This window comes from Topomyia yanbarensis, chromosome 3, assembly GCF_030247195.1.
Source record: "Topomyia yanbarensis strain Yona2022 chromosome 3, ASM3024719v1, whole genome shotgun sequence".
In the NCBI taxonomy this organism is placed as follows: domain Eukaryota; kingdom Metazoa; phylum Arthropoda; class Insecta; order Diptera; family Culicidae; genus Topomyia; species Topomyia yanbarensis.
In genome coordinates, this window is record NC_080672.1 from 120,223,993 (window position 1) to 120,251,770 (window position 27,778).

At 38.4% G+C, this 27,778-nt stretch overlaps 1 protein-coding gene across 2 annotated transcripts; it reads right to left on the reverse strand.

The window, feature by feature from the left end:
- LOC131692149 (angiotensin-converting enzyme-like) lies at positions 1-27,418 on the reverse strand. Of its 2 annotated transcripts, none has more exons than XM_058979027.1 (8): positions 27,295-27,418; positions 4,221-4,311; positions 3,948-4,124; positions 3,688-3,890; positions 3,022-3,628; positions 2,857-2,965; positions 769-848; positions 1-705 (listed from the first exon to the last, which is right to left on the reverse strand). In XM_058979027.1, the coding sequence occupies exons 1-8, from the start codon at positions 27,368-27,370 to the stop codon at positions 87-89; spliced, it is 1,962 nt and encodes a 653-aa protein (XP_058835010.1). In that variant the 5' UTR covers positions 27,371-27,418; the 3' UTR covers positions 1-86. The 2 variants fall into 2 exon arrangements, with proteins under 2 accessions (XP_058835010.1, XP_058835009.1); XM_058979026.1 differs by having other exon boundaries at positions 3,688-3,893.
- Positions 27,419-27,778: the final 360 nt, after the last annotated feature.

Here is a 27,778-nt window from a genome sequence, read left to right on the forward strand (position 1 = left end):
TTAAGAATTTATCACTAGGAAGAGCAACAACTACTTTTAGTTAGTATTTATCATAATCGACAAGCTAGGCTTCGAAAAACACTGCCCTACCAGCCTACCGGTAACTTCAGATCACTTATGATGCTATCTAGCATTTTAATTAACGGTGCGAAATAATTCATCAGAGGTCGGGAGGATATCTCGGAGGAGCCGGTCAGTATTTCTAACACGAATGTCCAATGCTGAGAACCACCCAGCTTCAGCGCCTTCTCCAGCAGACGTCCGGCACGCTTGGAACCGTAAAGATCACATCGATGCAGCGGTAGCGGTAGCTCCTGTGATGTTCTGACGTCCCCAAATATTGACTTCTTACAAAGGCCTTCCAGAATTTGGAAGCTCAAGAAATTTGCCAGAAAATATCGCACGTAGGGAGTATTATCGGGGAAATGGTACTTCGCTGCCGCATCAAAAAGGTTTTCTCTGTTTGTCTTTGAAGCGGATTGGATTCCTTGTTCGTTTTCTAGTAAATACCAGAAATAATTATTGGCTTCGATCTCAAATTTAATTGATCCATCGAACAGGCTCCACCGGTATGAATCCATAAGGTAGGAAAACGGGAGAGCGGGAATTTTGGTAAGTCCTATTTTCAGAAGCAAACTGTAGTCGAAATGGTTGAGATTGCCATCGCTATCCGGTTTCAAATATGATGAGTTCAGAAGGCCTAACCTGATGGAAACAATAGGTTTATTTTAATGTGGCACCAAAATCGGTGTGTGTTATTGAACTAACCGTATCAAATGGGATGGAGTTAGAGCTGCTATATGGATAGTGTCTCCTATGGTTTCCTGAAACGCTGAATTGGTTCCTTCCTGCAATCAAAAAGAGTTTTACTTTAAAATATTAAAAAAATACAATCGAATACATGTAAAGTCCAATTGACAATTCCCGTGAACAGTGAAAAGACACCCCTATTTAGACTAACGCGTCATATGCACATAAATATCCCAAGTAACAATTGAAGTTTTATAGCATGCTACAAGTGCAATCTAAGTTTTATCAGTGGCTATAAAACTACCATAAAACCCCAATTGTTACTAGGGATGGGTTATTCGCATTTGCCTTAGTCTGGTGATACACGTGTCATAAATGAACCGGCTCTAGCTCGGGGATAGTCGGGAAAATACAAGTTTTACCAAATTTTCAGTCATTTAGTGCCAGGTGTTGTAATTAGGTCTCCCAAGCCAAACGTTCGATTACGCCATGTTTTATAGACAATCAACCTATTCAAACTTAGCTTCCCATTCGAAAAATTGTCCCTAGCCCATATTTTGGAACATCTCTCCAAAAAAGAGCTCAAAATAATTCAGGCAACTATTTTGTTTTATACTAACGTAATTTACAACTACGGGATCTCGGCTAAGAGATACCTTCGGCTTCCCACAGTTTTCCAACAGTCCTCTTGATGCTAAAAACAATAGGTTATCAATGTAGTGTTCAGACAATTTTCTTCCAAAAATTGTTTGTGCAATATTTAATTAAATTAATCAGGATCTATTTTTTTTAATCCAATTAATTTTGGTTAGGGAGGAAGAGTAGGGATACAGGAATTGTCCACGGAGGGGTGTGAGGGGGTTAATTGCGAAGATTTTTTCTCCATGTGGATTTTTGTCCATGAACGGCTCCTTACGAAATTCGGTCTCCTATTTTGAATTGATTCGCATCTCATTTAAACTTTACACCTCAGTACTAGCTCAGCAGGACAATTTGTACACAATAAGAAATCTGCAGTTTATTCTTACTTCTGGTTTCAGATTAGTCGAATTTGGAAGTTTGCTGTGAAATTCCAGCCCGCCGGAAAGTAGAACGGATACCAGTACTGGAATGTTTTGATAAAAAACTAAAAAACACCAAAGCTACATAAAATGTTAAAATATACTTTCATTTGCAAGCTTTTATATGCTGTCTTCTAATCTCACTCAAACCAGAAGCAAAAAAATACTCTGTTGTGACTATCAATAAACCAACCCAAGTAGCATTTCTAGTTTTATAGCACACTACAAGTGCATTAAGTTTTAAGAAGGCCTTCAAGAGTACCATAAAACCACAATTGTTACCAGGGAAGCAATTAACTTTTACTACTTTGTTGCTTATCCACTGCGCAAACAGTACAGTATCGTTCCTCAGGCTGAGCAGTGAAATCGTTAACCAAGAAGTGAAACGTGCCGCTACTACAAGAATTACCATTGGGACCGATTTTAAACAAATTCGTATAAGACCAAATGCTGGTCGATTTTTTAAACAGGCCCCTATATGAGCTGAAAGGTTAGGCTAATTATATTGCTCATGAAAAGCTTTGCATTTTACCGAAAATATTGATAATTATATTTATTCAGCGCCGGTATTTCGGTACTAAGAAAAAGTTTTACTACCGGTACCACAACCCTATGTGTATTGGAAATTAATATGTTTGATTTTAGACCAATTGAGCCCATGCATATGGACTGACCAGTTTTACGGATGTTCTGAATCTTCCGTAAGACCATTATCCATAACCCAGACACGAGTACAAATTCATGCCAATGATCCTTCTATAATCACTTTTCGAAAACAAAGTTTTAGGATTTTTCGGATGGTTCTTATACAACCTCTAGACTCACTATTTGAATCAAAAACTAATACTATTTCAGTTACGTCAATCAATATCATTTTAGGTGTTTAAATATGTTTTCAAGATTGTTACAAAATCTTAAGGGGGTTTGCGCAAAAAAGGAAACAGACTAAGAAACATTTTGCCGCAATTAACACGATTTAACCGTCGAAATCGGGTTTAGTAAACAAATAATAAATACAATTTTCTGCATTCTATATTTTTCATACCTGAAAAATGGTCGGTTGGTTTGATGCTAGCATATAGTATATTATATGCCCCATTTCGTGTAGGATAACATAAAAATCACTCATTGCATTCCCAGCGCAGGCGATCATTCTAAAAAGAATTTGTTAGAAAAACGGATTAATGACTTTCGTTAACAAACAGTATACCGAAAATCTCCAGCGTTGTACATATTTGCCGCAGTCCCATGGCACTTGGTTACATTTTCAGTACGCTTGAAAATGCTTTTTCTCCAAAAGGTTTCTGTCATCATCGGCAAACCCATAGAAGAGTAGAAATCCTCCGCTCTACGGACCATTTTCTCTGCACTACAATTACTTCTTCGAAAGTTGCTTTCAATATCAACTTCATGCGGAAACATGGAAGCTGCATACGTGTCCCAATTCTGACTCCACATATCACCGAGTAGGTGTGCCGGGATCGGACCAGCGGGATGAAAGTTTGTCACTTCCGGATGACGCTTCTTTAGGAAATTTCTCATAACCGCGTGAAGCTTTTGATAAAGAGGTTTCACCTCCAACCAAAGTCGGTTAACTATTCCTCGTAGATTCGGCATCTCAAGCTCTGCTCGCCATGCTTCGCCAATATCCTGGTAACCTGATCTACGTGCTCCAACATTCATAACGTCAATGAGCTGGCGATATGAATCTTTCACTGGTGGTCCAACGGCAAGCCTCCAAGATTGCCAAGCCCAATCAAGAATTTTCTCGTCGCTTGCCATGCAATTTGCCGCTTGTTTAAATTGGTGCATGGTTTCTGTGAATATATAAGTGTGGTAATCAGATCCTCAAAAACGATCATTGTTTGTAAACTACCTCCAGTCATGATTCTTTCCATGTCGGGTTCGCCAAACAGACAAATTTCATTTGTTGTTGGTTCAACGTAATTCCCGCTTTCTAACTCAGGATATTTGAAGAATGTACTTTGCCAAAGTTTTCCATCGTCGTCACATGAGCCTTTGACACATACTTGAGTTCCGGTGTAAATTCCTTGCAGATATCCCAGCAAATTGGTCATACTTCTGTACAAATAATGAGCATTGTAAGCATTGCACAAATAATAGTGGAAAAATCACCTAATTTCGTCATCAGTATGTCTCAATGATCTGCAAAGCAGATGGAGGGTCCGTTCAAAGCTTGCATTGAAGTCTCTGTACCGTTGCCCCCGGTTACACATCATACGCTCCCAGTGGGCTTTACGCACCGTCAATTTGATTATTTTCTCCACGATGGCTGTTTGTGTTGGCAGTGTGCTGCAAGCATTTCATAGCAGAGGGTGGTGAAAATTGTGTATGATTGTATTTACACACTGTCCACTAAATTCCAAATGATGAAGTAATCAATCCTACCTCGATTCCCAAGCCTGCTCAGCAGCTTCATGATTCAGCTGTTTCAATTCTACGTTCATCTGGTTGAACCACTGGTTGGCCAAGTCGGTTTCTAGTTCGGATAAAAGAAATAATATAAATTCATTTCAAATTAAGTATTCTGACAATTCCTAAAACAATTAAGTTTTTGGGACGTAAAATACTTCTACTTCACATTTGTTTGATTGGCTCTAGCAGATGACCCAAGTATTTTTCTTATCTTAAAGATGCGAAGTATACAAAAAAAAGTTTTTTTGCGCTAAAAGGGCAATTTATACTAAATGATCAGAAAAGGTTATGTCTAGGGACTGAAGACAAATATTTAAACAGCTTCGATTCCTTGTAAAGAGAAAGAAAAAAATATGTACTGATGTTGTCAATATCTCCATTTTGTTAGCCTAAAAATACACCAAAGGGCAGATAAAAATAGGTTTTCACTGTTTAGCCACGAAAACACCAACCACCTCTATGCAAAAAATAGTTTGATAAAAATATTGTTTTTCTTTCTGAATATCAAATAAAATGACAAATAATTATTTCCTTTTTCCATGTCCATTTCTTTTAATTTCGATTATAAAGTTTTTAACCCTGGGATGATTCGCCTCTTTTATCGGGTTAGAAAATCTCTAACTCTATGTGCGGGGTTGGGAATCGAACCCAAGTGAGTTGCGAATAAGGTAATCGATTTACCCACTACGCTATGCGCGCTTCCGTCCATGTTCTTCTATTAAACCGATATTTCGTTGACTCGAAAACTATGTTTGAGGCATGTTAGGAATTATAATGAACTTGAATCCAATACACTATAGTGCACTATTATAGTCATTTTCTTATTGAAAGAGCTTGCAAAATTGCAGTTCAATAGCTGATAGCACGGATTACCTAATATTGTACCTCATGCGCAGTGGAGTAACTTATTTTACAAATCATATTCGAAATAACGAATTCTTTTATTACGAACCAAGTTCGCAGAAAAATTTAATCCGCTATAACCAGAGCTGCACGAAGCACAGCACGAGAGCCTAACACGGACTGAGCGGCCGCTTTGAACGAACCAAAAGCAATAAGCACTGACACCGCTCATGCTAGGTATCCTTCGTGCTCGAGCTGTTGGAATCGAAGAAATAGCACAACGGGCTAGCTGGCACGAGCTAGCGCGAGTTAACTCAATGATCTAGCACGGTGAGCTTGCTCGATGAGCTAGAACGGTTCAGTAGAGTAAGCTATGGAACGAAAAATTAGGACAACGCAAAAAATATACGTTGCTGCAAAAAACGATGCAATCATTGTTACTCACACTAATGTGTTGTATTTTTTCTACTTTGCTGTAGCTGAGCAATAGCTCGGCGCAGCGTGCTAGCTATCGCCGTGTTAGCGAGATCTCTCGCTCATCGGTGCTTGTGCTACTTGCTAGATCAATGAACTTATCTCTGACACATTATGACCCAGTGCACAGGAATAGCACACGGTGTAGCATCGTTCTTGTGCATTCATGTCTGTAACCTCAACAATGTGGATATTATGGCAAGCTATTTCAAGATCCGAGATAGTGACTTCCGGTTTAGATTAATTCTGTATACCCTCAACAATATGGGCTTTTTCAGAATGGGAATGACTGAAGCCATTTTGAAAACCAAGAAGATGACTTGCTGTTTAGATAAATGCTCTTCACACTCTAAGTTTGGTCTAAAATTGCAGTTTGCCAACGAACGTAATCAGCTTGACTCCATCTTCGACGCTGATCTGTTTGTCACGGAACTTGGATGTCATGGCAACTACCTTTCCCGGTCAGGTAAAGCTAAGGAGGGTATATGTCCTCCCGAAACTATTCGAGATACTGCGCACCCCGAATTTGGTCTACAATTGCAGTTTGCCAACAAACGTAATCAGCTTGACTCCATCACCGATAGCCATCTGTTTGCCACGGAACTTGGATGTTACGGCAGCGACCTTTCCCGGTCAGGTAAAGCCAAGGAGGGTATATGTCCTCCCGAAGCTATTCAAGATGCTGCGCACCTTGAGTTTGATCCATTATAACAGCCTGTCGACAGACGTAATTAGGTCGATTCCGCCACTGACACCTATCCGTCTACCACAGAACTTGAAGGAAAAGACAGCGACCTTCTCCGGTCAGATAACAAGTCAGACCAACTCGAAGGACATGGAATTCTTGTATCCGTTTACTCAGGAAAATACAATGAATGTATATGTCCTTCCGAAGTGGAACATACAGATGCTGCCCCTTTGAAAATTCACACCGATTACAGGCGCTTACTTCCACCACCACTCGATCTACCACCGTTCAACCGTCAGGAGGCAACTTACAAGGACATCTTAAAGTCTACTATCAGAACGTGAGAGGACTACGTACAAAAATTGATGAGCTGTTCGTCGCTGTTTAAGATGTTCACACCAAAAAATAATGAAATTTAAACGACATGTAAATCAATACGAATGTAAACATACAACGATTGAATCAAAAATTTGATTGAAAATTACGTTGAAATCAATTGGAGCATCAAACAGCATACAATTTTACACTTTCATTCATGTAATACTACATGTCATCCATTTTACAGCAGTGTTCGAGTAAAAATACATTGAAGTGCATTGGTTTTCCGTTTAAAGAAACTGTAATTTTCAATCCACGTGTAAAATTATAATAAAATTAGATGAAGAAAGCACGACAAGTCGTATGTATTTGTGGTTGAACTTAATTTTACATTTATATTCATGCTCCAAATATGTGCATAAAAATAAACTTAAAATAACAAAAAATATTGCGATCGATGCAGATGTTTCCATAGAAAATTTTTTGCGAGTGCTAAAACAGCTTTTCAGTATACTTGAGCCTGCCCCTCATTCCCGACCAAAACCAGCATGGTGTAACAACCAGCTACGTAAACTGAAAAGATTGAGAGCAGCTGCACTTCGGCGACGAAACCCTATTACAAAAACCCTATTTTAATCCACCTAGCGGTGCAATTGTGCCTTTCTCAATCATGAATCACGAGAATGTGTGCGTTGTTTATATTCATTAAAAGCTTTTAAATGCATATATTACATTTTATTATTATACATCACATGACAACTATATACAGGAAAATAAATCATTATTCGAGTTCTAAAATTTTGAAAAAGAAAAAACAGCCACGGTAATATTGAACTGAAAAAAGGTGCAAAATCGGAAAAGTCCCAAAAAGTCGATTTTTATAAAAAAAATTTTTCGAGATAACATAAAATCTCGACGTTTCATGCATTTTAAAGATGTTTGGCATCAAAAATACGAATTCGATTTCTGAAATTTCATGGGGTCCCCCCTTTGAGAAAAAATTTGAGTTCCGGCTTATATGGGAATTTCATATGTGACCGGACGATTTAGTCTATATTTCCGGACCCATATAAGCGATCCGTACGAAATTTTATAAACATCTGTGGGGATATTATAGCTATCATTTGTGACCAAGTTTGTGAAAATCGGCCTAACCATTTCCGGGAAACTGATGCGAGTTCGTAAATTTTGAAAGATGGCCGCTTTTCCCGGGTACTTCCGGAACCGTCAATGGTGGTCAATGTAGTCAACGAAAGTTTGGTTGGCCGTCGGTGACCTAGAACAGCAAATTTAAGTTGTTTGAGAGATATTATAGCGAAATTTTTACCTTTTTTGCTTTCATCGGAGTATCGGTTTGAATCACAATTTGCTATGTGATCGCACGCCACAACCTGTAACTCCGGAACCGGAAGTCGGATCGGGATGAAATTAAATATCCATTTACGGGGACGCAATACCTTTCATTTGAGGCCAAGTTTAGTCGAATCGGTCTAGCCATCTCCGAGAAACCGATGTGACTGTTATTCTGAATTTAGATACTTCCGCCGGGGCTTCCGGAACCGAGGATGGTGGCCAATGTGGCCAAATAGACTTTGAATGGATGTTAGTGACCTAATACTACAAATCGAAGCAGTTGTGGTCATATTTTGGAAAATTTTTCACCTTTATACATTCATTGCAGAATTTATTAAAATCAACATTTTCTGCGTGTTCGTACTTATCACCCTGTAATTCCGGAACCGGAAGTCGGATCCATTAGAAATTCAATAGCAGCCTATGGGAACGTTGCACCTTTCATTTGAGACTAAGTTTGTCAAAATCGGTTCAGCCATCTCTGAGAAAAATGAGTGACATTTTTGGTCACATACACACACACATACACACACACATACATACATACACACATACATACACACACACAGACATTTGCCGAACTCGACGAACTGAATCGAATGGTATATGTCACTCGGCCCTCCGGGCCTCCGTTAAAACAGTCGGTTTTCAGAGCAATTGCAATACCTTTCTATTGAGAAAGGCAAAAAGGTGCGAAATCGGCAGTCCCAAAAAGTCGATTTTTATAAAAAAAAATTTTTTCGAGATAACATAAAATCTCGACGTTTCATGCATTTTAAAGATGTTTGGCATCAAAAATACGAATTCGATTTCTGAAATTTCATGAGGTCCCCCCTTTGAAAAAAAATTTGAGTTCCGGCTTATATGGGAATTTCATATGTGACCGGACGGTTTAGTCTATATTTCCGGAACCATATAAGCGATCCATACGAAATTTTATAGACATCTATGGGGATATTATAGCTATCATTTGGGACTAAGTTTGTGAAAATTGGCCCAACCATTTCCGGGAAACTGATGTGAGTTCGTAAATTTTGAAAGATGGCCGCTTTTCCCGGGCACTTCCGGAACCGTCTATGGTGGTTAATGTAGTCAACGAAAGTTTGGTTGGCCGTCGGTGACCTAGAACAGCAAATTTAAGTTGTTTGAGAGACATTTTAGCGAAATTTTTACCTTTTTTGCTTTCATCGGAGTATCGGTTTGAATCACAATTTGCTATGTGATCGCACGCCACAACCTGTAACTCCGGAACCGGAAGTCGGATCGGGATGAAATTGAATAGCCATTTACGGGGACGCAATACCTTTCATTTGAGGCCAAGTTTAGTCGAATCGGTCTAGCCATCTCCGAGAAACCGATGTGACTGTTATTCTGAATTTAGATACTTCCGCCGGGGCTTCCGGAACCGAGGATGGTGGCCAATGTGGCCAAATAGACTTTGAATGGATGTTAGTGACCTAATACTACAAATCGAAGCAGTTGTGGTCATATTTTGGAAAATTTTTCACCTTTATACATTCATTGCAGAATTTATTAAAATCGACATTTTCTGCGTGTTCGTACTTATCACCCTGTAATTCCGGAACCGGAAGTCGGATCCATTAGAAATTCAATAGCAGCCTATGGGAACGTTGCACCTTTCATTTGAGACTAAGTTTGTCAAAATCGGTTCAGCCATCTCTGAGAAAAATGAGTGACATTTTTGGTCACATACACACACATACACACACATACATACATACACACATACATACACACACACACAGACATTTGTCGAACTCGACGAACTGAATCGAATGGTATATGTCACTCGGCCCTCCGGGCCTCCGTTAAAAAGTCGGTTTTCAGAGCAATTGCAATACCTTTCTATTGAGAAAGGCAAAAAGGTGCGAAATCGGCAAAGTCCCAAAAAGTCGATTTTTATAAAAAAAAATTTTTTCGAGATAACATAAAATCTCGACGTTTCATGCATTTTAAAGATGTTTGGCATCAAAAATACGAATTCGATTTCTGAAATTTCATGGGGTCCCCCCTTTGAGAAAAAATTTGAGTTCCGGCTTATATGGGAATTTCATATGTGACCGGACGATTTAGTCTATATTTCCGGACACATATAAGCGATCCGTACGAAATTTTATAGACATCTGTGGGGATATTATAGCTATCATTTGGGACCAAGTTTGTGAAAATCGGCCTAACCATTTCCGGGAAACTGATGCGAGTTCGTAAATTTTGAAAGATGGCCGCTTTTCCCGGGTACTTCCGGAACCGTCAATGGTGGTCAATGTAGTCAACGAAAGTTTGGTTGGCCGTCGGTGACCTAGAACAGCAAATTTAAGTTGTTTGAGAGACATTATAGCGAAATTTTTACCTTTTTTTTGCTTTCATCGGAGTATCGGTTTGAATCACAATTTGCTATGTGATCGCACGCCACAACCTGTAACTCCGGAACCGGAAGTCGGATCGGGATGAAATTAAATAGCCATTTACGGGGACGCAATACCTTTCATTTGAGGTCAAGTTTAGTCGAATCGGTCTAGCCATCTCCGAGAAACCGATGTGACTGTTATTCTGAATTTAGATACTTCCGCCGGGGCTTCCGGAACCGAGGATGGTGGCCAATGTGGCCAAATAGACTTTGAATGGATGTTAGTGACCTAATACTACAAATCGAAGCAGTTGTGGTCATATTTTGGAAAATTTTTCACCTTTATACATTCATTGCAGAATTTATTAAAATCGACATTTTCTGCGTGTTCGTACTTATCACCCTGTAATTCCGGAACCGGAAGTCGGATCCATTAGAAATTCAATAGCAGCCTATGGGAACGTTGCACCTTTCATTTGAGACTAAGTTTGTCAAAATCGGTTCAGCCATCTCTGAGAAAAATGAGTGACATTTTTGGTCACATACACACACACATACACACACACATACATACATACACACATACATACACACACACAGACATTTGTCGAACTCGACGAACTGAATCGAATGGTATATGTCACTCGGCCCTCCGGGCCTCCGTTAAAAAGTCGGTTTTCAGAGCAATTGCAATACCTTTCTATTGAGAAAGGCAAAAAGGAGTTTACATTAGCCTGTAACAACTACAAAATATATAATCGCTTTCTCTACTCAAGACACGTAGCACAAACCCAACCTAAAACGAAACCCAAAAGAGTATTGGTCTTTTGTAAATGGGAAACGTAAAGAAAATGGGCTTCCTTCCAGTATGTTTCTCGCAAATGAAACTTCTAACACTCCCAGCGGAATTCGTAACTTGTTCCAAAACAATTCTCGAGTGTGTTTAAAAATAAATCGGCTAACTCAACTCAGATAGACTGCGGCCTTCAAAATGTCCCTCACGATGTAATCAATTTTGGAAACATTCAATTTCCATTATACTGAAAAGATGCGCAAACGCATTATGTTTACCTCTACGACTGATCTTCAACCAATCATTGTCGCAATTAGTGTTTCCCGTGTGTTGGAAAATCAGTAATGTTTCCTATTTTTAAAAAAGGTGATGAGCAAAATGTTGCGAACTACCATGGCATCACCTCGCTCTGTGCTGGATCAAAGTCGTTTGAGATCGTAGTAGGAAATATGCTCTTTTGTGAGATTAAAGTATACATATCGAAGGACCAACATGGCTTTTTGCAGACAGATCAACAACCACCAATCTAACCCAATTCACTTCGTACTGCATTAAAAACATCGAAGATGGATCACAAGTAGACACTATATACACAGATAAGCTGGTTTCTATCGTGTAGACCACTCTCTTCTTCTGGCGAAGATCGAGCGGCGAGGCGCTCCATCAAGTTTTACAGGGTGGCTAAAATCATATATCGTTGATCGTTCTCTTTCTGTGAAATTAGGAAGTAACGTTTCATTAACTTGTCGGGTGTACCTCAAGGTAGTAATTTCGGACCGTTGCTTTATTCTTTATTCTTCAATGACGTTTGCTATGTTATATCCCCAGGGTGCAAACTTATATACGCTGATGATCTCAATTTCTTTCTCATTGTGCGGTCAATAGAGGACTGTATCGAAATTCAGCGACATCTAGATGCTTTCAGTAACTGGTGTAATCGCAACTTCAATACTCTGGAGCTACAAGATCGCCGGCCAATCGCTAGAGAGAGAGTGTCAGTTATCAGAGACCTTGGTGTACTTCTGGACTAGAAACTGACATTCAGAAACCATTACTCTCATGTTATAGCACAGGAAAATAGAAACCTTGGATTCATAATAAGAATCGCCAACGAGTTTACTGATCCATATTTTTTGCGAGCACTGTATTATTCACTTGTTTGGTTTGTTCTGGAAGCTTCAGCAGCAATTTAGTGTCCTTATACGAACATTACACAGTGGCTTAAAACAGCGTTTTGAGGTACTTAATTCATTGAAGTCAGAACTGTTCATATTAGCGATTTTACATATTCTACAATGTTTGTGTGTGTAAAAAGTGTCATCTTTTGGCAAAATTGCTGTTTTAAAAAATTGATCATAGTAGGCTATAAAAATTTAACTTTTGAACCGAAAGAGATAGCGCTTGGCCGTCTTCGACAAAGTTGTAGAGAAGAGTATTTTCATAATTTTTGCAGAAGACATATTGTCTCTGTCACTCACAGTTATTGAGTTATAAGATATTTTCTATGATGAAATCCTACAATTCTTATTTTTACTTATAACTTTTTTGTTTCTGATTTTTTGCGTTGACAATGTTCGAAGGTATTTTTTATCATTACAAAACACACAACTTTTTCGAAGAAACAAAATAGCTTTGAATGCTGTGTAAAGACTTATGGCTGATTTTGATTTTATTTTAACCTGTTTTTGAACCCGTGTAGCTTTCCTATCGGCAAAAACTGTAATTATACTATCAATTATTCTAATAGGACTAGGTTTCACCTACAAAACATAATCCATTTGTCCATAATCACCCGTTCAGAAGTTATACCTGTTGAAAGCTGTATGTCTGGACCTCTTGAAGTCGCGTGTATGGCTCACTGAACGAGTAGGCGCTGGTGTTCAAAGACGCTTTCGCTTGTTTTTCTGAGTGGGGCGCACTCTGTGTACTAGCGCGTCTGCTGGAAGCTTAACACCGATATTGAATGATTTTCTAACGGGTAGGCACTGGTGTTCAAAGACCTTCGTTTTGTAGGTGAAACCTAGTCCTATTAGAATAATTGATAGTATAATTACAGTTTATGTTGATAGGAAAGTTACACGGGCTCAAAAACAGGTTAAAATAAAATCAAAATCAGCCATAAGTCTTTACACAGCAATCACGTCTATTTTGATTCTTCAAAAAGTTATGTGTTTTGTAATGATAAAAAATACCTTCGAACATTGTTAACGCGAAAAATCAGAAACAAGAAAGTTATAAGTAAAAATAAGAATTGTAGGACTTCATCATAGAAAATATCTTATAACTCAATAACTGTGAGTGACAGAGACAACATTCTATTTTTACCATTTTTTTTTTGTTAACCATACAGGTCGGACTCGATTATCCGGGGATTCGATTATCCGGGGATTCGATTATCCGGGGATTCGATTATCCGTGATTCGATTATCCGGGAAAAATGATTCGATTATCCGGGTGTTTTGAAAAAAATGAAATTTCAACTATAATGTCTTATTATAGTGCTAATTCGATCATTGCAGTCAATAGAACATTTTTTCGGGCAATTGGGGGGTCTAGGGTTAACCTCCTCTCAAATTTTAACCTACCTCAAAAATAGCTTATATATAGATTATTCCGCGCAAAGTGACCTAAAAACACAAAACTTGGAATCGACCTTCATGGATTGGAACCAGTTTTGAAGAAATTGTTCATTTAGAGCCAATATATAATAACCTAAATTGTTGTTTCGTTTAAACAGCCCTTCAGTCCATGGGAACATTCTTAATCGTTATGTGTCCGACGCGGAACCCGGATACCTTTTTAGATTACAAATAATGAAATTCCGATGTTTTATCCGTAGCTGGAAATTGAAACTTTGTGACATCTTAGAACTTCACTAAGTCAAGCTTTTGGGATAATAATGTTTTTGATATAGTAAGAAGGGAGTGAGGAGGGGCTCCTGAATTTTTTACTACGTCCCAGGCCGACGTGGATACCCGGATACCCTCAAAACTGAAATGCCAATAACTAAGGTAATTTCCAACCGACTTTGATGCTTTTGGGTGTTTTGGATTCAAGAACTCATCTACTTTTAGACTTGGTAAAAATGAATCGGGTTATTTCAACCGGTTCCCGGGAATCCGGATTTCCGGAAGCATGTTCCAGTGTTTGGATACTATTTGTGAATTTCAATGGAATACTAGCAATATTGGTATCAAAATTCTTGGCATAGCATCAATAGGCTGTATTTCGTGGTATTGGAACCATTTGGTGATTTCACCCCGGAACGGACATTCCGGAGCAGGTTCCTGTAGGGCCGTGAATGGCCATTCCATTCCAATTCCATTTTTCAAACTACCATAGGGTCCCGTAACAATAAATAACAGACTTCCGAGACAATTTGAAGAGTTTTGATATTTATTTTGCTAGGGCATTATTTAAATTTACAAATCATACCCTAGTACTGTAATCCGGAAAATCCGGATTACCAAGGACCAGATCCATTCATCCGGTTCAATGTTACAGAATCCAAAAGTTGACGAGTTCCTGAATCTATAACATCTAAATAGGTGTTATAGGTGTTTTTTGTTGGACACATAACGGTTAATTTTAACAAATTGCTTAAAAAATTTTTTTGCTTCGGATTATATCTCTGGTACTGTTTGCACTAGAATCAATCAGCGAGATATATTTGTTTAGGGATTCCAAAAAAATGAAAAGTTTTTAATGCCAATATTGCCAAATATGCAACTTTTAATTTTACACTAAAAGTACATTTTTCTCGTAATACATCGGTTACTGTAGGCCACATAAAACGTCATTATACCTACATTGCTCGTTCGGTTTCTGGCTATCTCTTGGGATAATGATAACATGCTTCTCAGGATTCTGTTTGAACACTTTTCAAGATTCTGATCGAAGTTTTCTTAGCATCCCAATGGAATCTATTTCGGAACTTCGATTCAATATTTATCCATATTTCTACGGTTTTGCCTTTCTCAATAGAAAGGTATTGCAATTGCTCTGAAAACCGACTTTTTAACGGAGGCCCGGAGGGCCGAGTGACATATACCATTCGATTCAGTTCGTCGAGTTCGGCAAATGTCTGTGTGTGTATGTATGTGTGTGTGTATGTGCGTCTGTGTGTGTGTACGCGAACACAATCTCACTCACTTTTCTCAGAGATGGATGAACCGATTTTTACAAACTTAGTCCCAAATGAAAGGTGCAACGTTCCCATAGGCTGCTATTGAATTTCTAATGGATCCGACTTCCGGTTCCGGAATTACAGGGTGATGAGTACGATCACGCAGAAAACGTCGATTTTAAGAAATTCTGCAATGAATGTATAATGGTGAAAAATTTTCCAAAATGTGACCACAACTGCTTCGATTTGTAGTACTAGGTCATTAACAGCCATTCAAAGTCTCTTTGGTCACATTGGCCACCATCATCGGTTCCGGAAGCCCCGGCGGAAGTATCCAAATTCAGACTAACAGTCACATCGGTTTCTCGGAGGTGGCTAGACCGAATCAACCAAACTTAGTCTCAAATGAAAGATGTTGCGTCCCCGTAAATGGCTATTAAATTTTATCCCCAACCGACTTCCGGTTCCGGAGTTACGGGTTGTGGCGTGCGATCACATAGCAAATTGTGATTCAAACCGATACCCCGATGGAAGCAAAAAAGGTAAAAATTTCGCTAAAATGTCTCTCAAATAACTTAACTTTGCAGTTCTAGGTCACCGACGGCCAAACAAACTTTCGTTGACTACATTGACCACCATAGACGGTTCCGGAAGTGCCCGGGAAAAGCGGCCATCTTTCATAACTAGCAAACTCATATCAGTTTCTCGGAAATGGTAGGGCCGATTTTCACAAACTTAGTCCCAAATGATAGCTCTATTATCCCCACAGATGTCTGTAAAATTTCGCACGGATCGCTTGTATGGTTCCGGAAATATAGACTGAACGGTCCGGTCACACATGAAATTCCCATATAAGCCGGAACTCAAAATTTTTTTCAAAGGGGGGACCCCATGAAATTTCAAAAATCGAATTCGTATTTTTGATGCCAAACATCTTTAAAATGCATGAAACGTCGAGATTTTATGTTATCACGAATTTTTTTTTTTTTTGGAAATCGACTTTTTGGGACTTTTGCACCTTTTGCACCTTTTTGCCTTTCTCAATAGAAAGGTATTGCAATTGCTCTGAAAACCGACTTTTTAACGGAGGCCCGGAGGGCCGAGTGACATATACCATTCGATTCAGTTCGTCGAGTTCGGCAAATGTCTGTGTGTGTGTATGTATGTGTGTGTGTGTGTATGTATGTGTGTGTGTATGTGCGTCTGTGTGTGTGTACGCGAACACAATCTCACTCACTTTTCTCAGAGATGGATGAACCGATTTTTACAAACTTAGTCCCAAATGAAAGGTGCAACGTTCCCATAGGCTGCTATTGAATTTCTAATGGATCCGACTTCCGGTTCCGGAATTACAGGGTGATGAGTACGATCACGCAGAAAATGTCGATTTTAAGAAATTCTGCAATGAATGGTGAAAATTTTTCCAAAATGTGACCACAACTGCTTCGATTTGTAGTACTAGGTCATTAACAGCCATTCAAAGTCTCTTTGGTCACATTGGCCACCATCATCGGTTCCGGAAGCCCCGGCGGAAGTATCCAAATTCAGACTAACAGTCACATCGGTTTCTCGGAGGTGGCTAGACCGAATCAACCAAACTTAGTCTCAAATGAAAGATGTTGCGTCCCCGTAAATGGCTATTAAATTTTATCCCCAACCGACTTCCGGTTCCGGAGTTACGGGTTGTGGCGTGCGATCACATTGCAAATTGTGATTCAAACCGATACCCCGATGGAAGCAAAAAAGGTAAAAATTTCGCTAGAATGTCTCTCAAATAACTTAACTTTGCAGTTCTAGGTCACCGACGGCCAAACAAACTTTCGTTGACTACATTGACCACCATAGACGGTTCCGGAAGTGCCCGGGAAAAGCGGCCATCCTTCATAACTAGCAAACTCATATCAGTTTCTCGGAAATGGTTGGGCCGATTTTCACAAACTTAGTCCCAAATGATAGCTATATTATCCCCACAGATGTCTGTAAAATTTCGCACGGACCGCTTGTATGGTTCCGGAAATATAGACTGAACGGTCCGGTCACACATAAAATTCCCATATAAGCCGGAACTCAAAATTTTTTTCAAATTAAATTAAATTTCAGGAATCGAATTCGTATTTTTGATGCCAAACATCTTTAAAATGCATGAAACGTCGAGATTTTATGTTATCTCGAAAAACTTTTTTTATAAAAATCGACTTTTTGGGACTTTGCCGATTTCGCACCTTTTTGCCTTTCTCAATAGAAAGGTATTGCAATTGCTCTGAAAACCGACTTTTTAACGGAGGCCCGGAGGGCCGAGTGACATATACCATTCGATTCAGTTCGTCGAGTTCGGCAAATGTCTGTGTGTGTATGTATGTGTGTGTGTATGTGCGTCTGTGTGTGTGTACGCGAACACAATCTCACTCACTTTTCTCAGAGATGGATGAACCGATTTTTACAAACTTAGTCCCAAATGAAAGGTGCAACGTTCCCATAGGCTGCTATTGAATTTCTAATGGATCCGACTTCCGGTTCCGGAATTACAGGGTGATGAGTACGATCACGCAGAAAACGTCGATTTTAAGAAATTCTGCAATGAATGTATAATGGTGAAAAATTTTCCAAAATGTGACCACAACTGCTTCGATTTGTAGTACTAGGTCATTAACAGCCATTCAAAGTCTCTTTGGTCACATTGGCCACCATCATCGGTTCCGGAAGCCCCGGCGGAAGTATCCAAATTCAGACTAACAGTCACATCGGTTTCTCGGAGGTGGCTAGACCGAATCAACCAAACTTAGTCTCAAATGAAAGATGTTGCGTCCCCGTAAATGGCTATTAAATTTTATCCCCAACCGACTTCCGGTTCCGGAGTTACGGGTTGTGGCGTGCGATCACATAGCAAATTGTGATTCAAACCGATACCCCGATGGAAGCAAAAAAGGTAAAAATTTCGCTAAAATGTCTCTCAAATAACTTAACTTTGCAGTTCTAGGTCACCGACGGCCAAACAAACTTTCGTTGTCTACATTGACCACCATAGACGGTTCCGGAAGTGCCCGGGAAAAGCGGCCATCTTTCATAACTAGCAAACTCATATCAGTTTCTCGGAAATGGTAGGGCCGATTTTCACAAACTTAGTCCCAAATGATAGCTCTATTATCCCCACAGATGTCTGTAAAATTTCGCACGGATCGCTTGTATGGTTCCGGAAATATAGACTGAACGGTCCGGTCACACATGAAATTCCCATATAAGCCGGAACTCAAAATTTTTTTCAAAGGGGGGACCCCATGAAATTTCAAAAATCGAATTCGTATTTTTGATGCCAAACATCTTTAAAATGCATGAAACGTCGAGATTTTATGTTATCACGAATTTTTTTTTTTTTTTGGAAATCGACTTTTTGGGACTTTTGCACCTTTTGCACCTTTTTGCCTTTCTCAATAGAAAGGTATTGCAATTGCTCTGAAAACCGACTTTTTAACGGAGGCCCGGAGGGCCGAGTGACATATACCATTCGATTCAGTTCGTCGAGTTCGGCAAATGTCTGTGTGTGTGTATGTATGTGTGTGTGTGTATGTATGTGTGTGTGTATGTGCGTCTGTGTGTGTGTACGCGAACACAATCTCACTCACTTTTCTCAGAGATGGATGAACCGATTTTTACAAACTTAGTCCCAAATGAAAGGTGCAACGTTCCCATAGGCTGCTATTGAATTTCTAATGGATCCGACTTCCGGTTCCGGAATTACAGGGTGATGAGTACGATCACGCAGAAAATGTCGATTTTAAGAAATTCTGCAATGAATGGTGAAAATTTTTCCAAAATGTGACCACAACTGCTTCGATTTGTAGTACTAGGTCATTAACAGCCATTCAAAGTCTCTTTGGTCACATTGGCCACCATCATCGGTTCCGGAAGCCCCGGCGGAAGTATCCAAATTCAGACTAACAGTCACATCGGTTTCTCGGAGGTGGCTAGACCGAATCAACCAAACTTAGTCTCAAATGAAAGATGTTGCGTCCCCGTAAATGGCTATTAAATTTTATCCCCAACCGACTTCCGGTTCCGGAGTTACGGGTTGTGGCGTGCGATCACATTGCAAATTGTGATTCAAACCGATACCCCGATGGAAGCAAAAAAGGTAAAAATTTCGCTAGAATGTCTCTCAAATAACTTAACTTTGCAGTTCTAGGTCACCGACGGCCAAACAAACTTTCGTTGACTACATTGACCACCATAGACGGTTCCGGAAGTGCCCGGGAAAAGCGGCCATCCTTCATAACTAGCAAACTCATATCAGTTTCTCGGAAATGGTTGGGCCGATTTTCACAAACTTAGTCCCAAATGATAGCTATATTATCCCCACAGATGTCTGTAAAATTTCGCACGGACCGCTTGTATGGTTCCGGAAATATAGACTGAACGGTCCGGTCACACATAAAATTCCCATATAAGCCGGAACTCAAAATTTTTTTCAAATTAAATTAAATTTCAGGAATCGAATTCGTATTTTTGATGCCAAACATCTTTAAAATGCATGAAACGTCGAGATTTTATGTTATCTCGAAAAACTTTTTTTATAAAAATCGACTTTTTGGGACTTTGCCGATTTCGCACCTTTTTGCCTTTCTCAATAGAAAGGTATTGCAATTGCTCTGAAAACCGACTTTTTAACGGAGGCCCGGAGGGCCGAGTGACATATACCATTCGATTCAGTTCGTCGAGTTCGGCAAATGTCTGTGTGTGTATGTGTGTATGTGCGTATGTGTGTGTGTATGTGACCAAAAAATGTCACTCATTTTTCTCAGAGATGGCTGAACCGATTTTGACAAACTTAGTCTCAAATGAAAGGTGCAACGTTCCCATAGGCTGCTATTGAATTTCTAATGGATCCGACTTCCGGTTCCGGAATTACAGGGTGATGAGTACGAACACGCAGAAAATGTCGATTTTAAGAAATTCTGCAATGAATGCATAAAGGTGAAAATTTTTCCAAAATATGACCACAACTGCTTCGATTTGTAGTATTAGGTCACTAACATCTATTCAAAGTCTATTTGGCCACATTGGCCACCATCATCGGTTCCGGAAGCCCCGGCGGAAGTATCTAAATTCAGAATAACAGTCACATCGGTTTCTCGGAGATGGCTAGACAATTCGACTAAACTTGACCTCAAATGAAAGGTATTGCGTCCCCGTAAATGGCTATTTAATTTCATCCCGATCCGACTTCCGGTTCCGGAGTTACAGGTTGTGGCGTGCGATCACATAGCAAATTGTGATTCAAACCGATACTCCGATTTAAGCAAAAAAGGTAAAAGTTTCGCTAAAATGTCTCTCAAACAATTTAAATTTGCTGTTCTAGGTCACCGACGGCCAACCAAACTTTCGTTGACTACATTGACCACCATAGACGGTTCCGGAAGTGCCCGGGAAAAGCGGCCATCTTTCAAAATTTACGAACTCACATCAGTTTCCCGGAAATGGGTGGGCCGATTTTCACAAACTTAGTCCCAAATGATAGCTATAACATCCCCATAGATGTATATAAAACTTCGCACGGATCGCTTATATGGGTCCGGAAATATAGACTAAATCGTCTGGTCACATATGAAATTCCCATATAAGCCGGAACTCAATTTTTTTTTTTCAAAGGGGGGACCTCATGAAATTTCAGAAATCGAATTCGTATTTTTGATGCCAAACATCTTTAAAATGCATGAAACGTCGAGATTTTATGTTATCTCGAAACATTTTTTTTTATAAAAATCAACTTTTTGGGACTTTGCCGATTTTGCTCCTTTTTTTCAGTTTAACATTACCGTGGCTGTTTTATCTTTTACAAAGTTTTAGAACTCGAATAATGATTTATTTTCCTGTATATAGTTGTCATGTGATGTATAATAATAAAATGTAATATATGCATTTAAAAGCTTTTAATGAATATAAACAACGCACACATTCTCGTGATTCATGATTGAGAAAGGCACAATTGCACCGCTAGGTGGATTAAAATAGGTTTTTTCTCTGAATTTTGATGCAGGATTCTAGAAAAAAGCTTCTTAAATGTCTAGTGGAATCTTTCTCAAGATAGAATTCCGCTGACGATTATGCTTTTGCCAGATACTGATAGAATCATGGTCCTATTATCATTGGAATCCGGTGTAATGTTCTGATGAATATCCTGCTTTGAGTTCCAGTGGACTTTGACACAAACAATATTGCTCTTCTCCCCTTATCCCCTTCAATAAGTGATTCCTGCTCAGAATTCCAATAGCATCTTTAACCCGTTCGTGCCCTTCTGGTTGATGAACAACCATGTTTCTATATGACTATAACTTTTGGTTTACATAACGTCAAGTAAGGCTAATAACTGCGATTAAGATCTTTCATTTGAGCACTAAAAGTTATAAATATTAGCATTAGAACAGAATTCATTACAATTAATCTACTTGGGTTCCGCTGAAGCAGTGCTGTTTCTGTTAATGGCGAAAATGAAATTTTGGAATATTTTCTTAGCCTGGGAATATTATTGAAAGCTGCTAAATCTTTCTAATTTAGATTGCCACCTTTTTTATGCAATTGGGCTAGATCGGAAGGTAAATATTGAGCAGCTGCAAAAGAAGCACTTATCTTTCTTAAACCAGGTTTTTCGTGTTTCTTGACGCCAACAGTTTTAAGGAAAAATAGTTTTGGGACCCTATACGCGATAGAAAATAGTTGGTCAAGAAATGGTTAACGAGATTCTGAAAAGAGACCCGGCTGTCACTGGAGGTGATTTCAATTCTTGGGTAGCTCAAGCAAAGATGAATGATAGGCTATATAAAGAAGGCGCCAGCAGTACTTCTCGCTGAGGCGCCCGGGAACCTGTCAAGTATGAGTGGGACAGTTTGCGAAGACTACACGCGTAGTTATTACCTGACAATACAGTATTGGTCAACTAAATAATGCTACGAGGACAAGAACAAGGATCTCTTTGTGGGTGCGCAACACGCCCTCTTCTAATTAGAATGACTAGACATGTTAGCTGTGATATGTGACACTCAACGTAAATTAAACTAGAGCCAGGAAACAGACGACCCCCAGTTTACTTTATTTTTTCTGGTATTCGAGTAATCGAATCAGTTAGCTCGGAAAATCTAAGCCCTGTGTAATCGAGTTTGACTTGTATTGCAAAAGACACACCTTATTAAAAAGTTTATCTTAAAATTCTTATACAAATAGCTATAAACAACTGATACATATCGTTAACTCGTTACCAATATGAATAATAAATGAAAACCAACTGAAAATACAAATCACACCCTGAAAGTCTGAAAAATCGACTAGGGCCAAAATAGGTACATTTACATTTAACATAATAGGAAAATTTGCCCTGGTCATTTTATTTCCAATTTCTCCACGAATGAAGCTTAAATTCATGAAATAACGCAAAAAAAAGTTTGATTCGATTATCCGGGTGATTCGATTATCCGGGGTGAGATTTTTTTCAAATCCCCGGATAATCGAGTCCGACCTGTATTTGTTAACGACCTATTAAGTCAATTTGTCAACAGTTTTTACGGCATTTAATTAGCAAGGGACTGGAAGGTGAAGTATATTTTTCAATATTTAGAGCCATAGTACTCAAGGGAGAGCAAGGTGTTGAAGGGAGAAAGTTGGAAGGATCATATATGCAAGCTTAGAGCTCACCGGCGACTCAACTTTTTGTCTGCTACCGTATGAGTCAGGGTCTTTTGGCATTAGAAATGTGAATCACCTGAGTCTACGACATGTCCGGAAAAGCGTAAAGTAACTTGTTACTTCATGTTGTCGGAACCATAAATTTTGCAGAAGACAACATGTCTTCTGCAAAATTTATGAAAATGCTCCCCCTCTACAACTTTGTCGAAGACGGCCAAGTGCTATCTCTTTCGGTTCAGAAGTTAATTTTTTTATAGCCTACAATAATCATTTTTTCAAAACAACAATGTTGCCAAAAGATGGTGCTTTTTAAACACACAAACATTGTAGAATATGTAAAATCACAAATATGAATGACTTTGAATGTTTGGCTCCAATAAATTAAGTACCTCTAAACGCTGTTTTGAGCCACTGTGCATCAGGGCGAACAGAATTGAAGCAGTGCAAGCAAGGATCCTCCGCTTTGCTGTTGAGCCTTTGCCGTAGCGTAACCCAACAGAGCTACCACACGTCGATCGCTGTTGTCTGTTCGATATGTTACTGTAATGCTGTATACTATGCTTATAATTTTGTTAATTTGTAATGAGAGATCATTGTAATCAGGTGAACAAAACGTACGAAAAGATGATGGGGTTTGACACGCATTCGATGTTTCCTTCTGAAGTGAATCTTGAAATGGGCTTTTCCCATACAAAAACAACCTTGAATTTCGTGTAGACCAACACGGGTTAGATGAAAAATAATAAATAAATAGATAAATAAATAAATAAATAAATAAATAACCTCAATAATATAGGTATTTTCGGAATGGCACAAGTATATAGTGGATATAAAAATAGTAATCATATGGTTGTAAAATATTTTACTCGACCGGAAGTCACTAATACCATGGCCTTCAAAATGACGTCACTTATCGATTTACATCGTTTACTCGTCCAGCCCATTTAACAAATACCTTTATGGTTAGGGTTATACAAAATTTCGTTCAACCGAAAGCTGCCATCTCGGTTTTAAATATGGCACTAAACTGAAATGATAGTGCTCTACTCGTCGAACCCTTTTATACAGATACGCATATTATTAGGGTTATCAATAAAATTTCTCAACCGGAAGTCATCATTTTGGAATTCAAAATGGTTCTAAGCTTTTTCAGCACCTATTGCACCGTTGAGCATTGTTGTCGAGTCAATTACTGAACCGGAAGCCGCTATCTTGAATTTCAAAATGGCGCCAGTCATCCATTTCCATCATCTACTCACCAAACCCAAAATACCCATATTGTTGGAGTTATCGGGAATATCACTCAACTGGAAGTTCCTATCTTGGGATATTAATAAGGAAGTGTGGTGCTTACTTAAAGAAAGATCCCGACTCATTGACAGTCCCATAACTACCACAGATTGGATAGTGGGTAGGTCCCTAATGAGGATTCATTTCAAGCAAGCGATGCGAATAAAAATATCATTTCGTGTTGCAGAAGTTTCGTATTTTCCACTTATGTCTGGTCAGGTTGCTAATTGATTAGAATAAATATATACAGTACTAGGCAACATATTTAGACACTGGATAAACGATTATCAAGAATAAATTATGTCAGAATTAACATGAGCTCCGGACAGCCGACCATCGGAAGTGTTGTTACCAATTTAAATTTAATTAATTTAAGAATTCGTACCTATATTTCTTAGGTATCGAGCTTTGGATTTTCTATAACCTGTGAAGGTAGCACGTAATATGGACAAATGTTTATGATAGCGTCAAGTATTGTAGGAAAGTATTTTTTTAATCTGCATATAGTATTGTTTGTAGGATAGACAAATACGAGTGCGAATAACGAACATCGAAGGGAATTTTAAGGAATTGATAGCCATTGATGCACGGGCTTATTAACAATAACGTAACTTGAAATTTGATTAAAAAATGCAGACGCGGTGTATCTTCAGTACCTATTGACCCGTGATCATAGATACTAGTCTGATTAAAGTCGTATTGGAAATGATCTATTAATTTTTACGGTAGTGTTTTCACGCCTAGATCAATTCGCATCCTCTCATTCTAATACTACCGGCAGAAGGCTGATAGCACCCAGTCATCACCGGTCTGAGGACCTAATGGCATCCATAGATTTAGACTCGCGTGCACAGTGGTCGGAAACGCCAAAAACACACATTCACAAGGTATCTTTGGAGGAATCGTTCGTATGAATATTCCCCACAATCTGATAACAATTGAAATTAGACATGGCTTACTATGATTCAACTAAAAAAAATAACTTTTTATACTGACGAGGTAGAAAGTTGGTGTCTTCGACAAAGTTTTAGAAATGCTCATAATGAATAATTTTGTTGAAAAACATGAGCTTGTAAGACTATATGTTATCGATTTATAAGGCGTTTTCTATGGCAACCCCCTTAAATCTAGTTTTTTTTTAATATAACTTTTATTCACCTAGCGAATCGAATTCGTTAGTTGGACAGAGGCTGTGGCCTAACTTGCGAATCCACGATTATATACAGATTTGTTATCGTGTCAATTTATGAATAATTTGTAAGTTTGAGATTACAGAAACTGAGAGTTCTGGATTCATATGTGTGCTTTGGTATTTCCAATGATATTTTAGAACATTTGACGATTTGGCTTATTTTGTTACAAAATACAAAACATGCTTTGCTGGAAAGTAATTTTTGCATACAGGCCAGTTGATGTCCGTTGTGATTAGGATTATTTCTTGTGGTACTTTTTACTGTCTTTCTCATAGAATCGAAATGTTTTCCACATATTTCCACATCTCCCAGTAATTGACGTTCAAAATGGCGGAATTTTTAAGCAACTTTATTGAATAACACTTAAGTTTTCAAATAAAAATGTTGACGTCTTCGAGAAATATCTGTAGTTTTTTTATTCCAACAATTTCTTAGAACATTTAAAGAATTGAAAAAATCTCAGAAAAAAGTTATAATGAAAAAATGATTTTTGGGTGCCATCTACGAACAACGCGCTTTATCTCAACACCGTTACATTTTGGAGAGTTTGCATGTTTAGCAAGTTTTCTCGTAGTAAAATTTTCTACAACTTTGTCATTGACACCATGACTCTAGCTTGAAAGTAAATTTTCTATCTCACCTTTAGGTGGATTAATCACAGTTCAGTATATATCAAGAGAGAGGGGGTTGACATTCCAAAAAAGTATTCTTAACACACCAAATCACCATGTTATCTCACCGTTTAACGACCAAGAATAACTAAAAATATGATTTTCAGAACTAAGCTAAATCACCATCTTGGTGATTTAGCTTAGTAAACCCTGATTTTCAGAATATGTTCAATTCCAAAAATATGCAGAAACTTTCCCAAAAATCTAAAATAAACTATTTAAATAAATATTGTTGTCTTCCCAAATACTGCAATGAACTATGAGTGCATTGTGTAATGCCATAATAAGGGGAAGCGATGTAGAGAGTTTTTGTATATTCAGCAAATTCCAATATTGTGATACAATAGTTGAACAATATTTCCCTGCAAATTTATATTGAAAAATGTTGAAATTGGACGAGTGACAGTAATTCTTCGAAGGGCACTTGACAATATGGGGTGTATCATATCTCCAAATCCACTGGATTTTTTACAGTTCTACTTCATAGAATTCTACAAGTAGCTTTGCCTTAAATTATTTTTTTTTCTTTTGCAATATTAAGTAGGTCGATTCTTTGTTGCAAAATTGCGTTTTTATTTGCGTAAGTGCTATGAAAGATAGGAAAATCGAACAAAAAGAAAAATGATGGGTCCAATGGAACAACGTAAAACAACTTTTTTTTTTTAAATGTCCCCCGGATATTCAGTGTCACTTACTAAACTTTCAAACTTTTGAAACAAAAATTTAGGAAAATATAGTTCAAATACTGCACTCTCTGTACCGTCAAATTAATCTTTAAAAATTTCCTGTTTTCGAAGAAAATACCTTTAGGCATAAGCGATCCAAAATTGTCCAAAAAACTATTGCTCGAAAATATTTTATGCACTGTTTGGCTTTTTTCCAACTTTTGTATGCAGAGGGATCACCGTACATTGGTATAGAAGAAAACACCAATAGCGTTTCATTTTTGGATTTAGCGTCTATCTGGCACTAAATCATTGCCAGATACTTCTCGACTTACTAAGGGAATTTAAATTCTCCATCGCACCATCCTATGTATCACTCAAAAACAAATATATCTCCGCACTACACAGTGCTTCCAAGGCTGTTTGAAACTGCACTTAAACCATTTGAACACTAGATTATACTAAAACGTTGGATGAAGAAATTACATGCAGTTTTGTGTAAACGAGAAATTTAAATGAAACAATCGTTTTGATCATCTTTAAACAAACATACTGCTGCTTCTAAAACTATAGTATTTTATCGTTTTTAATTACCGTTATTCGTGAATCCTAAGCTAAGCGAACACAGAGCAATACTAGCGAAAACACTGATAGCGAAAATGGCATGCATTTTCAAACCCAACCGTTTACGCGGAGAATCCTTTACCGACTAGAATTGGCAATGGTTTGTCGTTTTACTTATATGTCCCTGTTGTGTTCATCAGCGCTTACAACGAAATCATGCGCAGTGCCTTCTTTCATTTGCCCTAATCTGCCCGGAAGCAGTCCAAAATGTACCGGTTTCCTGGATCAAATTTTAAAGCTGTCTGCTTCAACACCCAACAAATTGTTACATTTCAATTATAGTAAAATAATTGATTATATCCCGTTAAATTACTTCTTGAGGTTTGCTCTACTCTGTTTATCAATCGGTCAGTTAATGAATAATTCAACATAGATAACTGAATTGTGATATGCCACCTATTGTGGATGGACGTATAGATAAAGGAACGGTAGATTACCACGAAATGCAAATAAA